Below are 14,983 nucleotides of genomic sequence, written 5' to 3'. Positions count from 1 at the left end.
GAGGGCTTGCTCCTCTTTGTGGCTTCTGTTCATATGTGTGGGGGAGTTTGGCTCTAGGGAAGCCCGGGTCACTAGTTCAGGGCCCATGATGTGGGGGAGCTGACCAAGAAAGTAATTGGGTGCTGGTCTCCAGCCCCTAGGCAGAGTTCTTTCAGTGCCTGCCTTGGTCCTCAGGTGGCAATCTAAGGATGGTTCACTGCAGCCCCCCATAGATACAGATAAAACTATTTAAAGCACCAGCAACTAGATATGTAGATAAAAATGATGGGATAGATTATATAGATGGATGGGTGGATGGGTTAGGTGGGTAGGTGCATGCATGGGTGGATGGGTAGATAGGTGGATAGATGCGGATGGAAGGATGAGTGGGTGGATGAGCAGGTGGATGGATGGGTGGGTAGGTGGATGAGTGTCGACGGATGGATGGGTGGATGGTGGGGTGGGTGGATGGATGGATGGATGGATGGGTTAGTTGGGTAGATGCATACATGGGTGGCTGGGTGGGTTGGTGGATGGATGGATGGATGGATGAGTGGATGGATGGATGGGTGGATGGATGTCTGGATGAATGGGCGGATGGATGGATGGACTGGCCAGCTGGCTGCACTTCCCCTAGGAGCAGTCAGCCTTTTCCGTGCATTTTTGCTTTTTTACATAGGCATCTACTTTTTTTTCTTTTCACTGTTTAAAATCATCTTTATTCAGTTGTTTAGCCTTTCTTCCCACCCCCAAGAATACAAACTCCTGCATGTACTTTTTTGTAAAGTTTGGGATCATACTGGACTCATACTGCTTTATAACATGCTTTGTTCAGTTCGTATTACATCTTGGGCACTTTTTTAAGTTCGCCAAATGCTTCTGCCTCAGATGTATTCTGCAGTCTTTCAGATTTTCCTCTTCTTCAACTTGAGCTTACCCACTTACATAGCTGTGTTACCATGAGCAAACTGTTTAACTTCAGTTTCCTCATCTGTAAAGGAAATTAACAACAGTGTCTTTCCCCGGGCTGTGTGAGGACTAAAGGAGACAGTACCCACCAGTCACTTAGATGGTGCCTTTTCTCTATCCTGAGGCCTCCCCTTCTGCCCCTAATTCACTTGGTCAGAGTCTGCCTCAAGGGGCACAAACTTGGCTTTCTCCCAAAGGCACAGATTTCTGCTACAGCAAGACAGAACACCAGGAAGACGCTGTTTGCTTCTCCTGAGACCCAGGCCTCCGGCAGTGCTGTCTCTCCACGTGGAGGTGTCCGCACGTGTCCCCATCAGAGTCCAGGGAACGAGATTCTCAGAGCCTGCACCACCCCGCCCTCCCCCCCACCGCCCCCAGGGATGGGAACCCCCAGAGACATTAGCTTCACTTTGGCTTTTTTATTGGTTCCCTCATCCCCAGCCCTGCCCTCAGTGTTAGCTATTTAACTAACTACACGGAGAAAATGAAACCTCAAGATGACCACAAATGCAAAGAGCCCTCCGGCCATAAAACACCCTCACTGTTTACGACTTCCGGGTGCGTCTGTTGAGCCGTCTCCTTATTCACTGCTGTAATTTTGTGCCGCTTCCTTTTTCCAACTAGAAGATTATACCATTCCCCTCAGCATGCCTGAAGTCAGGAAATACCCAGCTCTCTCAAAGATGCCAGACCTGGGGAAGCCAGCAAAATTCAAACGAGGAAGTGGCTGGCTGGCAGGTTAGGGGCCCTTTGTCCACTGTTACCACTCTGGCTGACCCACTCCTGCGAGGCCTGGCTGGCACTTGGCAGAAGGTCAATCCAGGCCTGGGGCTTCTCTCTTTGTCTGTCTCCTCCATGGGGAGGAACAGTCCCTGGGGAGCTCGAAGGCCAAGCCCATGCCCCTCTGCCGCACTTGGCAGTTCTCAGCGCCCGCCTTCCTGCATGTCAGTTCATCTGAGCCTCACCCAAAGCCTGGGGCAGAGTCGTGGGAAGGGCTGGGGAACAGCAGTTTGACTGAGTCACGAGCCACCGGGCCTTTGTCAGTGGGCTGCGCGTTGGCTGGGGGCTGGTTCCTCAGGGCTCTGGGAAATGGGGAAAGATGGAGTTGTCAGCTGCTGGGGCAAGTGAGAGATTCTGGTGGGGCAGCCCCCAGCCTAACAGTCTTCCGAGGGCCCTGTTGCATCCCCTTGGGCCAGGGGACAGACACCGGGGCCACATAGGCACCCACAGATTCTGATGGCAGCTCCCATTTACTGAGGATACACTTACATGGATTTCCTTTTAATCTAAACTCAAAATAACCCCATGAGTTAGGTGCTTTTATTTCCCCCATTTTACAGATGAAGAAACTGAGTCACAGAGAGGTTAAGTAAGTTTCATCAGGTCATACAGCTGGGAAGGGGTGGAGGCGGGAGCCAAAGCCCGACTCCTAAGCACTGCAGGGCGGTTGACAGCGGAGAACATCTCAGCTCCTCCATCCTTATCACGGCAAGGAGGAAACTGCAGGGGAGAGGGGCTTCTCTTTAGCAAGTGAGGCAGCCAGGTGCGCAGAGACAACACCTCAGTTTAGACCTGGCCTCTGCTTTCTTCTGGTGGCTCGGATAAGCCACTTTAGCTTCTCTGAGTCTCAGTTTCCTCATCTGTAAAATGGGAATGATGACACCTTCCTTTTTGGGTTGTTGTGAGGATGAAGAAAGGATGTGGTCGAAGTCCTTAGCCCAGTGTCTGGTAAACAGTAGGTGCTCAGTAGTTGGCTTTGGCATCAGGGTCAGGGCTGAGGGTAGAACCTTCAAAGTCCTATCACGTGGGAGAGGCCCAGATTGATCACTGAGCTCCACGTGGAGACTTGGGGGGCCCTGGTGGTGCTGCTGGCAGGGGTGGAGGGAGCTCAGGAAACCTCTAGTTAAACTGTCTGATCCGTGGCTTCCTGTGGTTGGAGCCTGACTCAGACCCGTCACCTGGTTCCTGAGCCAGGGTAGTGCCTGTTTCCTTTCGACAGGAACATGGGGGCGGGGAGGACAGAAAATAGTGGGGAGGATCTGTGAGGCCCAGGGGGAGAGGCGTGTTGACTGGAGCAGCCCCTCCTCCGTCCCAGCACGGCCGGTCGGTCGGTCGGGAGGGGCAGCAGCTGGTGCCAAGGGGGAAGAGTGGGTTTGGACGTCAGATAAACTGGGTTCAAACCATGGCTTGTATGAGCTGTGGACCTTGGCCAAGTCACTTCCTCTCTCCGAACCTCAGTTTCCTCATCTGTAAAATGAAGATGGTACCGCTGCCCTCGGCAGGTGGATGGAGGGGTGAGCAAGTGAGTCGGTACCACAGTGCCAGGCCGTCAGGTGCTCACCAAACGGCCCTCCTGTCTCACCCTCGCTGCCCGCTGGTGTCCGCAGGTCTGCAGGCAGGCCCTGAAGTTCCTGACGCAGATCCGGGCCCAGCCCCTCATCAACCTGCAGCTGGTGAACGCGTCCCTGTATGAGCACGTAGAGCGGATGCATCTCATCGGGAGGAGCCGGGAACAGCTGAAGCTCCTGGGAGATTACCTGGGGCTGTGCCGAAGCGGAGCCCTGAAGGAGCTGAGCAAGAGGTGAGCACCCTGGGCGTGGACACACGCACACACACAGAGACACACACACACAGAGACACACACGGGGTCCATGCGCCAGCAGGTTCTCAGGAGAAATGCCAGGGCTGGGTGGAGAAGGCCTTCCCTTTGCGTTTAGGAGTGGCTTTTACTTGTGCATGTATCTGTCCATTCATTCGTTTGACAAATATTTATTGAGAACGTGCTCAGAGCCCATCACTGGGCCAGGGGCGTGGGCCGCAGCGCTGAGCGAGGTGGACCTGGGTCCCGCCCTCTGGAAGGCACGCAGGTGAGTAAGGCCGCCGCTACCATGAGGGGCGAGGGCCGGAGGAGAGAGAAGGACGCCCTGGGAGTACAGCGGGGCGGGGGGTCTAACCCAGATTGGAGGAGGGCAGAGGGGGGAAGGCTCCCTGGAGGAACTGACATCCCGGGTGAGGCCTGAAGAATGCGTGGGAAAGTGAGGAGACACAGGAAAGAGTGTTCCAGACAGAAGGAGTGATGTGCACGGGCCGTGAACGAAGGCCCCATGCGTGCAAAGAGCAGGGAGAGCTTTGGGGGGAGCGAGGACGAAGGTAGGGATGTGGTGAGAGGAGGCCGGAGAGGTAAGAAGGGCTGTGGCACCCTGGCTCCTCCGGTCCCCGCCAGCCCTCCACCCCATGGCAGCTTTGCTGTGCTGCTGGGGCCGCATCTGTCCCCACATCCTCGCGAGAGGACCAGGTTGGGGATGGGACCCCCAGGATGCCTTTCAAGAAGCTCCTTGGTACCCAGGGCCTGGGGGGCCTTCAGTGGTCCGTCGGGGGTGAGGGGTGACGCCTTCTGTGGGGCTGTGCTGTCCTGGGGCCCCAGGAGGGCAGACATCAGGTGGACGAGCGGGTGGCTGCTGCCCAGTTGGGCTTGGGTGCTGGGTTTCTGGGGAGTGGGAGTAGCTCACCAGCCCCTCCACGCTCCCCCTGCAGCCACTCCTCCCGGCAGGGCTGGCGCAGGGCCAGGCCTGTGGCCGTCCCATGTCAGAAGCAGCATAGGGTTGGGGAGAGAGCTCAGAGCAGCCTCCACCCAGCCCCAGCCCCGCTGTGTGACTCAGGGGAGTTGCTTCACTTCTCTGAGCCTCAGCTTTCTAGTCTCTAAAATGGGCCAGTGATCCCTGCGTTCATGGGGCCTACCAGAGTTGTGGTGAGGGCCACATGAGGCCCTCCGTGTCTGGGGAGGGACAGAGGCAGGCGGAGACATGGCCCTGGGTCAGGGAGGCGTGAGAGTGAGGGCGGCACGTGAGGGAGGGAGGCAGAGCCCAGAGGGCCAGGGAGGCTCCTGGAGGAGGTGGCATCCGCTGAGGGGTTGTGAAGTTCTTTTCTTTTTTTCGTTTAAAAAAAGCAAGTGCTTTTCTTCTTTACAAAGATGGTATTCAAGTCGTGTAAGAGAGAATCAAGCAAAAAGTTGGGGTCACCCTTCTCCAGTCTGGCCACCATCAGTACTGTTAGAGCTTCCAGACCCCACCGTGTCCTCCCACACTGGAAAACAGAGTTGCCCCAGCACACACGGCATCACATATGTAGTGAACTGGGGTTTAGCAAAAGAACCAGAGAAGAAAGGGGAAGGGTGGGCCTGCTTTCCTGGCTAAGGGAACCCACAGTGGGGAGGGGGTGCAGGAGCGTGGCTCACCAGGACCATCGCGGGGCTCCGTGCAACCAGGTTACAGGTGCAGGGGCCAGACCTCCAAGGTCCCCTATGCAGCAAAGGCATTGGATTTTTTTTTGGCCACACTGCACGGCACTAGTTCCCTGACCAGGGATTGAAGCTGTGCCCCCTGCAGTGGAAGCGCAGAGTCCTAACCACTGGACCACCAGGGAAGTTCCAGAGACGTTTTGGATTTTGTTCTGCTGGCAGCGGGAGCTGTTGAGGGCTTTTGAGCACAGGACAGTCACATTCCAGTCAGGAGTTTAGGAAAGACCAGTTTGGCAGCAATGGGGCATAGGGGCTGGTGTAGGAATTGGCCCAGGAGGCGAGGAGGCCTGGACTGAGCTGGCCAGAGTGGAGGGTGAGAGGACGGGAAGGGCTGAGGAGAAACGGGCAGGTCTTAGATATGGGATACCCTTTCTCTCAGGGGGCTACCCTGGTGAAGGGGACCCCTCCCTGACTTCACCACCCACAGCAGTGGTAGGGTCTCACTGCAGGTGTGACAGGCCCAGGATAGGTGGCTTTTAGGGAAGATCCTGGGCTTCGCTGGCCCCCTGGGCTTCCACGACTATGGCCAGAGGGCAGATGACAGAGGACTCTCTGTCCAAATCAGCCCCACCCTTCCTGCTGCCTCAGGAACAGGCTGTGTGGCCCCACCCCCTGCGTTTTCCTGGTGATACACGGCAGCTTCCTGTTCCCACAAAGCTGGAAGTTTACTGGGGAGAACAGCAGGTTGAACTGAGCAGCCGTTTGGCTGCATCCTCTCCCCATGCAGCACTGCGTGCCTGGCTGGGCTGCTTGGCGGAACTTGCTGTCTCTCCCCCTGGACCACAACTGAGGCCGTGGGGTAGGTGTAGCCAAGCACCCTCTCCAGATGTCGCAGGGCCTGGCCCCTTCCTGCCCCCAGATGTCCAGAGCATCTAGGGCAGGTTCCCAAGCTTCCTCGGCCTGGGAGAATTCTTCCCCCAACCCCACTACCACACGGACACAGCAAGGCCAGGCAGGTCTTTGTAGCAGGGGAATTTCTGCAAGTGTTTCCTGTCCGTCTCTCAGGATGTAACCCTTGGGATCTCTGCCACTGGTGAGGTGGAAACTGGAGCCCAGTTGGGCAGCTGAGCCCTCGTCCTCTGCCTCCCCCACCCCCACCCTCCCCCACCTCTGACATGGGATCTGCCACACTCAGGACAGGTCTCAGCTCCTCTCCCATCCGAAACCGGATGCTTGAATGTCTGTCCCTAAGCTAGCCCCGGGGCTACAGGAAGGCAGAGGCCACGTCCTGTGCATTTCTGTCCCCAGCACTGTCCCTGGTATGTAATGGTGGCAATAATGACAGCCGCTAACACCTGTAGGCGTTTACTGGTGGAAAGGACACAGGCTCTGGAGCCAGACTCCTGCCTTCAGACTCCAGCTCCGCCACTTACTAGCTGTGTGACCACAGGCAAGTTATTTAACCTCTCTGTGCCTCCATTTCCTCTTTCAAAATGAGGGTTATGATGGTGTCCGCCTCACAGGAGTCTTGTGAGAATTGAGTTAATACAGCTAAAGCTCTTAGTCCAGTTCCTGGTACCAAGTGTAAGCTTTCCTCCTCCTCCTCCTCATGGTTATTTTTTAAATAGATGTTTATTTTTTTTATATCTTTAAAATTCTTTTCAGCTTTATTGAGTATAATTGACAAAATTGTAAGATATTTCAGGTGTATGTTGTGATGATTGGATACACGATAACATTGTGAAAGGATCCTCCTGTCTGTAACTAGCACATTGATCATCCTTACGTATTGTATGTATATTATATGTTATATGTATATACACATATATCATATATATATATAAATAGTGTGTGTGTGAGAGAGGGAGACAGAGAGAGAGAAAACATTTGAGTTACACTCTTAGCAAATTCCAATGAGACAATACAATGTTATCAACTATGATTAATAATTATTCATTGTTTACTGTGTAGGAGGCACTGTGCCAAATGCTTTAAATAAGTTATTTAATCCTTAAAACGGCTCTTTCTCAGGTGAGGAAACCTGAGGTTCAGAGAGGTTAAGTAACTTGCCCAAGGTCCCAACAGCTCATCACCTGGAAGCCCAGGTCCCGAGCCCAGGCAGCTGGTTGTGCTGCGCCCGGGCGGGAGCTGTTTGTGCCTGGTTAGCAGCGCTGAGGGAATGAAAACTAACCCAGGTTGGCCCGGGTTCCTTCTAAGGAATCTCTTTTGTTTTCTTTGAAGGCTCAACCACAGGACTTATCTCTTGGAGTCTCCTCACAAGTACAGTGTCGCCGACCTCCAGCAGGTGAGAATGCCACCCCCTCCCCAGACCTACCTCGAGGGACCTTGTTGCTGGAGAGACCTGAAAGGGAGATGATGGGGTGGGGGCAGAGTGCCTGCAGTTTCCTGAGGCAAGACTGCTGTCCTCAGCTTTTCAGTAGCTCAGAACGGGTGTCCACACTTTGTGGGGCAGTGGCTGAGCCCCCAGCGCCCCGAGATAAGTGGACACTGCAGCAAAGCCCAGGATCGCAGGGCTCAGCCCCTTCCCTGCGTCTGGACCCCTCCCGGCTGGGAGGGCAGAGGGAGGGTGAGGGTTTGGGACATTCCTTTCCTCGAGGGAGGGTGCAGTGGAATTCCTTCGTGCACAAGGGCTGCACGCCTGCGTCACTTGGCCTGATTGTTTCGGGGAGGTTTTCTCGCCCCAATGGGAAGAAACTCCTCTTGGGGTAGGAGTCCTTCAGGCAGGGTGCCAGGAGCAGCAGCAGGCCCATTTTGCAGACGGCCTCAGGCTTGGCACAGCTGCTTAAAGGGCCCGGTGGCCCACGCTTGCTCTCTACAGATCGCAGACGGGTTGTATGAAGGGTTCCTCAAGGGCCTGATCGAGTTTGCCTCCCAGCACGTGTACCACTGTGACCTGTGCACCCAGCGCGGCTTCATCTGCCAGATCTGCCACCACCATGACATCATCTTCCCCTTTGAGTTGGACACCACAGTCAGGTACGCGGATGCCCCGCCCCACCTGGCCTGCCCCGGAGTCCCAGGGTGACAGCCCCCTGCCACTGGGAGGGGGACAAGACGAGCCGTCACAGGACTCCCTGCCTCCACCGAGCCATCCATCTTCCCTGAGAAGAGGTAGCGGCTGCCTCTTTGAGCTGCGGTGGGAGGACCTCAGTGTTGTCCTCTGCAAACAGGTGGAGGAACTGAATGAGTTACTGGCCTGGAGCACTGGCACGAGGCCGGGCACAAGGCGGGCACCTGGTGGGCAGTGCCTGCCACTGCCCCGCCTCTGTAATGATTGTTCTTGTCTCCCGTTATCGCTCATTCCATTCCAACCCATGTGGGTGGGTAGGTGGGAGTGTTCATTCATTCTCAGTAGGTGTCCCCGGACCCCGATTCGACCCCTGAACAGACCTGAGGCTGAGTTTTTCAAGCTGCAGAGTGTTTGAAACATAGGCAAGAAATCATTTAGTGAGTCTCGGCAGTATTTATAAAATGGGAAATGGACTAGAAAGTATCAGCGTGCATCGCGAGGCTTAAGGATGAGCACTGTGGCGAGAACTTTTTATCCCGGAACGGAGAGGCAGTGCCATGTGCCTTGGGTGGCAGGCTCTGGGCAGGAACCCCGACCAGCCTCGAGCCCCGGGAGGCGCACTGGTCCCAGCAGGGCTTGCTGCTTCCTCCCAGGTGCAGCGAATGCAAGACCGTCTTCCACCAGAGCTGCCAGGCCGTGGTGAAGAAGGGCTGCCCCCGCTGTGCCCGCCGGCGCAAGTACCAAGAACAGAGCACTCTCACCTAACCCCATCTCCTGTCCCCACCCAGGGCTCAGCCATCCCAGCTGGGGTGGCCGTCAGCCCCGGCCACACTCTCAAGGTGTCACAGATGCCTCCCCTGTCAAGAAGCCTCTCGGATGTGACCAGAGCACGAGCCTATGAGAGGGAGCCTTGGGAGTCCTTGATGACACCTCCTGCCCCCCACCCATCTGCTCCAGGAGGCAGGGACACCAGCAGATGCTCCCTGTCCAAGGGTGCGGGGGTAGGGGGGGCTTTGCACTAATTGGCCTGGCTCCCCTCACTGACACACCATCTCCATTAGGGCTGTTCAAACACTGTGGAAACAAGATTTGGGGAGCACTTTCAATTCCACATTCCTGATTAAAAGGTCTAATTTTTTTAAGGTGGGTTTTTTTCCCTTCATATTTCAACAGAAGATATTTTTTTATTCTTGACCCTACACAGTCACCCAAGAAACCCAGGCATTCTCACCCTGAGCAAATGTGCAGGAACTGCTCAGGCCTGGCCTGTCGGTGGGTGGCACCTAGGTGGACAGGCTCCCTAGGACAGAGCCCACCAGCTGGCGGGTGCCTTTCCTTCTCCCTCGCCGGGCGCTTGCTGCCGGCAGCTTCTGTGCAACGTGCCAAACCGCCATGGGGCCAGGCGGGCTCAGTCCTGAGGACCACATTCTTCCTCTCCCTCTCCTCTCTGCTCCCTGCCCCCTCCCCACCTGAAAAGCCCATCACTTTCTCCATGTCAGAGCCCCGGGCTCTCCTATAGCCTGGGATCTTGGTCCCGCAGGAGGAAGGGAATGACTCGGAACCAGCACTGTCAGCACTTTGAGCCTTCCTTGGTCCGGGGAAGGGTCGTTATCTAGCCCACCTCAGCCCCCTGCCCTCCTCACTCCTACCACCGACAAGCAGCCAGACGGGCAGGGGGCTGCTGCAGGTGCATTTCGGGAACGCACCCCCGCCTGAGACAGAGGTAGGCTGGGTCCACACTGGAACAGTGACCCCTGTCCTTCCATGAGGAGTGTCCGCCCTGCTGCTGAGATGTGCAGGAATGCGTAGGAGAAGCCACCCTCGTGGAAGGATGCTCAGCCTCGGTTTACGAAGCCATGAGTTCACAGAGCTTTGCTGGACGGGCCCAAGAGGGGCGCTGCCAGGAGACGGGAAGATTTCCCTGGAGCACGACTACCGTTTGAAGGGGTCTTGAGGTGGAGCCTGGAATTGTTTTCAAAGTGATAATTAGACTCTCGGGGTTGGGGGGGGTGAAATCTGGGTCTGATTTCTGTGTTGCCTCCCCCCACCTCTCCTGGACCCAGCAGGCCCCCCTCAGCCCTGGGGTCCTCTGGCCATCCCATCTGCACTTGGCTTGGATTAAGGGCTTCAGGTGGAGATCGCCTTCCCTGTCAAGCGAACCTATTCCCGCCTCTCCCTTGGGGTGACTTGGCTGCTGAGTCACCTGCCCAGCCCTGTGGAGCTGGATAGATTGTGCAATAGAATCGAGGAGGTGGTAGGCGGGTGGGGGAGGGGGTTGTCACACAGCTTCTCTGTCCCCATCACGGACGATGGTGCACACCTATGCCCAGCGCGCCGAAGCCTCCTAAACCGGAAAGTGGATCCTTATCCCCCTCGCCCCCTCACCCATAGCCAGCATTAACGCTCCACCACAAACACAACCTGATCAGAGCCGTCACTGGTCCAGATCCCTGAGTGGGCCTGGGGTGGGCAGTGCCGCCTGAGCCCAGCCCTGTTTCCTCAGGCCTGTGAGTCTGCTCTGTATTCCAGAAGGTCCCTAGGAGGCAGCAGGAGCGAGGCCCTGGAGGAGCTCACGTTGGTCCCGTGGGGCCTGGAGCACCCCACTCCCCACCCTCCCGGAGATCAGCAGCGGTAGAGCTGACTCTCCCTCATACCAAAAAGCTGCTGATGTTTTCAGATGAGTTGGCGTTTACCCCTCTCACCTCCAATGGGAAGCTGGTGTGAACCTCAGTAGCGCCCACACTACTTTTAAAATTTCATTTTATGCAATAAACTGTTTCTAGTGAGGGGCCCTGGCCCTGAGAAGTGCTTTGCAATGTACCAGAGGAACTGCTGCTGTGTGATTTTTGAATGATTTTGCAGTAAAGACCTGATCTTTCTAATCTGTGGTCTGGTTTCTGAATTTTTTTTTTTTTTTTTTTGACTGTGTTGCGTCTTCGTTGCGTTGCACAGGTTTCTCATTGCAGTGGCTTCTCTTGTTGAGGAGCACAGGCTCTAGGCACACGGGCTTCAGTAGTTGCAGCACATGGGCTCAGTAGTTGTGGCACACAGGCTTAGTTGCTCCAAGGCATGTGGGATCTTCCTGGACCAGGGCTCGTACCGGTGTCCCCTGCGTTGGCAGGCGGATTCTTAACCACTGTGCCACCAGGGAAGTCCCTTACTATTTCCTTTAGTAAGTAATTCGGTTATTTTAGCTTATTTTATTTACTTATTTTGGCCATGCCACCTCGCATGCGGGATCTTAGTTCCCCTGACCAGGGATCGAACCTTTACCCCCTGCAGTGAAAGCGCAGAGTCTTAACCACTGGACCGCCAGGGAAGTCCCTGGTTTCTGTATCTTAATGTTGCTGCTGATTGGGGGAGACCACAGGCCCTCAGCTACCATCTGATAGCAGCCCCTGCTCTCCTGTCAGTCAATCCCTAGACACAGGGGAGGGCGGGAGGGGGGCGGTTATTGGTAAACTTTTGCAAGCAGGGGGCTTGTGTGCCAGGAGTGGGCATGGAGAAGAGGGGAAGTGATTCTTCAGTCTGTCCCCCACCTGTGCCTCTCCTCCGAGCCCCCCCTCCCCCACCACGGGGTAGGATTTCAGGGCCTTTGGGGAGGTTTACTTACATACACTCATATAACTAATGAACCTAATGGCGGGAATTCCAACGTGATGGCTTCTTTCCTGTGCCTTAAATGTCAAAGCACAGACCCCTGACACTAGAACATGTGAAAAAATTTCCCACAGGGTTATCCAAGGTGAGTGAAGGGGCCCAGGAAGGAAAGGCTTCTGAGCAGGGCCTGATTCAGGGCTCATGGTTTCAGGGCTCATGGTTTCAGGGCTCAACGTGGCCTTTACTTGACTGCCAAGTTTTCTCTGAAGTTCCAGAAGAAGGCCCCCCCAACCCCCAGGGGAGGGGTGGGGCTTGCAGGGGGAAGCCCACCACTGCCTGTTGTAAGGACAGAAGAAGGAAACAGACTAATTCCCAGGGAAATCAGGTTGCAGGAAAATGGGACTGAAAAGATTCAGGTCTGCAGTTTCCAGTCCCTGAAGACGCCTTTCAGCCTTCCAGGGAAGCACTCTCCGCCCGTTGCGCGAGCGCCACTTCCCTCAAGGGTAGGTGGTGGTGGGCTCCCAGGAGACCTGAGGGACCTGGTGTGACGGCTGAAGGAGGCAGGCTCAGAGGAGGGCCAGGAGCACAGGAGGAGCCTTTTGGACTCAATCCTCCATCCGTAGCAGGGTGTTTCTGAGAACACTTGTTTATGGGGGGGGAGGGGTGGAGACCTCAATTCAGCCCAGAAGTGGACAGATCATCTCATAATAAAATTAGTGATAATAATAACTGATGTTATTAATGCCACACTGTTATAGTGTGAGGATAACAGTACGTTTGCTTAGTGCATCTCATTTAATCTTCAACAATCCTATGAAGTAGGTGTTACCGTCCCCAGTTTACAGGAAAGAAAACTGAGATGCAGAGATAAGGTGAGCATTTTGAGTGCCACCCCAGGAGGTTGCTCTGAGCGTCCCCTACGGACAGATAGGAGCCCTCCTCCCCCACAAGGATCAAGACAGAGAGGTGGGGGAAAGGAGGTGGAGTAGAGCAGTGGAGGGAAATCTGGCCAGAAGTTGGTAAGGAGGCTTCCTGCCCCGGCATCCCACCTCCGGGAGACAGCCAGGTGCGGCCCAGGATCCCGGAGGTGCAGGGGAAGGAGGTGGCGTCTCTGCTCCTCTGGCGCTGGCCCGTCCCAGAGAGGACAGGAAGCCAGGACACCGGGGATTGTCTCTCGCAGCCGCAGCCGCAGCCCCAGCCCCAGCCCGGGAGGAAGTTCTGCCGGGTGCTCTCCGCCGGTGCCTCCCTCGCTATATTGTTGAACAGGAAACAGGGCAGCGCGGGAGCTGGGCGGTGGAAGAGGGAGCGCCGGACGCCGAGGCCCCGCGCGCCTGCCCAGGACAAGTGGAGGCGAGGTCAGCTCGCGGACACCCCCAGGTGCCAGGGCCGGGCCGCACTGGGCGGGGGTGCTGATCTGGGGTGGAGAGGGGAACCTCAGGTGGTGGGTCCTCACCCCGGAGCACCGCGCGAGCGCCGGAGCTGCGCGGGCCCGGGAGGAGGGCCGCGCGGGACGGATCTTCCCAGGAGGAGGTGGGAAGCGAAGGGCTGCCCTGCGTCCCGGAGCAGGAGGAGCCCGGGCCCAGGGCCCCAGCGCCGATCCAGTCGTTGGTGCCGCTGTGGCTCTTGTGTCTCCTGGGCAGTGGACGCAGGGCACCTCCTGGTGACCGGTCCGTCCTCGCGCTCCAGGGATCCTCCCCGTCCGCCCCCCTCCCCCCAAATCCCTCGCCTTCTCTTCGCTCCCCCAGTGTTGGGGAAGGAGCCGAGGGTTGGGCCCCCTCCCCACCTAGCCAGTGACCCTGCGCCCCGGGGAGCGTCCCTGCCTTGGGAACCCTGCTCCAAGTTTTTCCAGGCCCGGCTGAGTTGCGTTCGGAAAAGGGCCTTGGGAGGACGGGGATGGGACCGGAGCGGAGAATGCCTGCAATCCGGTTGGTTCAGGATGTAAATAGCCTTGCTCAGACTGGGAACGCCCGGGTGAGACTGAGAGCCCGGGTCGAGCAGTCCCTAAGCATCGTGCCCGCGTGACGCACAGGCTCACGGACAATGAATCTAGCGCTTTGGGGGTGGGTCGGGACAGGGGCGGGACCCTAACCTCCCTTGACCGGTCAGCGACCCTTCGGTCGCAGCCCTCCCTACCCCTGCCCCCTCCCTCAGGTTTTCTCCTACTCCAGGCCCCGCCCCCAAAGTCCCACCTGCCCAGGCAGACTTCTGCAGGCTCCTCCACGCCCCTCCCAGACACAGCCGCTATGGGAATTGAAGGCAGCCCTCCCGAGCGTCCTTCTTTTTCGCTCCCCTTCCCAGCTCCTGATCCCAGAGGTCTCTCCAGCCTAGCCCTTTGAAGCCCCGCCCAAGGAGATGGCAGGGACCTAACCTGCATCCATCCTCCGGCTCCGCCCAACCAGCCCATGGGCTCCGGGAGGCCTGCCCTGCCGAAGTGAGTGAGCGGTGGGGATCCAGGGGAAGGGGGTGAAAAGGGGGTGTCCTCCCTAGGGTTTGTTGGCTTAGCTCCGGTCAGCTCAAGGACCCCGCCTCCAGGGCTCAGTATGCTTAGTGACTCAGTTTACACTCCTCCATCGAGGAAAGCTTGAGAAAGTAGAGAAAGAGCGCTGTGCGTCAGGCGGCCAGACCTTGTGCCTTGGGTCCCTCAGACTCAGCAAGAGGCGGAGCTCCCAGCTGCTGGTCCCAGGTCACCTTTGTGGGGCAGTAGGTGTGGTCGATGGAGTGACCAGTCACACAGGCAGGCTTACAGCTGGTTTCTGACCCCCTCCCCCAACACACCGGGAGCCAGACTGGTGGGTAGGCTGTGTTGTGGTGATCATTCCAGGAGAGCTTTGGGGGTTCCTGGGTGCACTCTCCAGGGGCCACTTTCATGAGGCAATGTAGTGATCACAGGGCAGGAGGGCAGGCCACGACGGCCGAGCTCTCTCAGCAGGTGGAGGCGGGAGCCGGAGAGCAAGGGGCGGTGCCCGTCAGTCTGGGTGGGCCGGGCTCCGGGTTCACATATGTGGCGAAGCCGCTGGAGAAGGAAAGAGAAACCGAGAGAACCGGTTCCCCCAGCCTCGGCAGTCGCGGCCCCTTATGCCAAGGCCCGTGGACTAAGCGGAGCAGGGACACTCCCAGAGTAAAGCGAAGCGGGGGCCTCTCCGGAGCCCGCGCCCCAACCCTGTCCC

General features: G+C 57.1%; 3 protein-coding genes across 20 annotated transcripts in view; 2 read left to right on the top strand and 1 right to left on the bottom strand.

The window, feature by feature from the left end:
- Positions 1 to 11,090, top strand: part of PLEKHM1 (pleckstrin homology and RUN domain containing M1) — a 47,780-nt gene extending 36,690 nt beyond the window's left edge. For 8 of the 10 annotated variants that reach the window (XM_057715279.1, XM_057715271.1, XM_057715274.1 and 5 more), the window contains 4 exons: positions 3,336 to 3,529; positions 7,427 to 7,490; positions 8,025 to 8,182; positions 8,870 to 11,090. In XM_057715279.1, coding sequence (XP_057571262.1) covers positions 3,336 to 3,529; positions 7,427 to 7,490; positions 8,025 to 8,182; positions 8,870 to 8,981 — 528 coding nt within the window. In that variant the 3' untranslated portion in view covers positions 8,982 to 11,090. The other 2 variants (XM_057715278.1, XM_057715280.1) reach the window with 2 other exon arrangements.
- Positions 11,091 to 12,482: 1,392 nt separating this feature from the next.
- Positions 12,483 to 14,983, top strand: part of ARHGAP27 (Rho GTPase activating protein 27) — a 29,494-nt gene continuing 26,993 nt past the window's right edge. For 5 of the 9 annotated variants that reach the window (XR_009049996.1, XM_057715728.1, XM_057715731.1 and 2 more), the window contains exons 1-2: positions 12,483 to 13,193; positions 14,115 to 14,247. Coding sequence is in view for 5 of the 9 variants with exons in the window: in XM_057715731.1 (XP_057571714.1) it covers position 14,247 (1 nt within the window). In the remaining 4 variants the exon portion in view is untranslated. Of the gene's footprint in view, positions 13,194 to 13,229; positions 13,347 to 14,114; positions 14,248 to 14,983 lie in introns of those variants that run through there. The other 4 variants (XM_057715726.1, XM_057715727.1, XM_057715730.1 and 1 more) reach the window with 4 other exon arrangements.
- Positions 12,608 to 14,220, bottom strand: LOC130839607 (uncharacterized). The gene is made up of 3 exons (XM_057713843.1): positions 14,213 to 14,220; positions 14,006 to 14,117; positions 12,608 to 13,230 (listed from the first exon to the last, which is right to left on the bottom strand). Exons 1-3 carry the CDS (start codon positions 14,218 to 14,220, stop codon positions 12,628 to 12,630), a joined length of 723 nt encoding a protein of 240 aa, XP_057569826.1. The 3' UTR covers positions 12,608 to 12,627.

The sequence above is a fragment of the Hippopotamus amphibius genome, chromosome 17, assembly GCF_030028045.1.
Source record: "Hippopotamus amphibius kiboko isolate mHipAmp2 chromosome 17, mHipAmp2.hap2, whole genome shotgun sequence".
NCBI classification, from domain to species: Eukaryota; Metazoa; Chordata; class Mammalia; order Artiodactyla; family Hippopotamidae; genus Hippopotamus; species Hippopotamus amphibius.
The sequence above is the reverse complement of the archived record's forward strand: the minus strand, read 5'-3'. Positions and strand labels throughout refer to the sequence as shown.

Coding starts and splice junctions, on each gene's coding strand:
- LOC130839607 (XM_057713843.1), bottom strand. Junction 13,231..14,005: donor GCAGAAGTCTGCCTGGGCAG/GTGGGACTTTGG, acceptor TCTCCACCCCAG/ATCAGCACCCCCGCCCAGTG.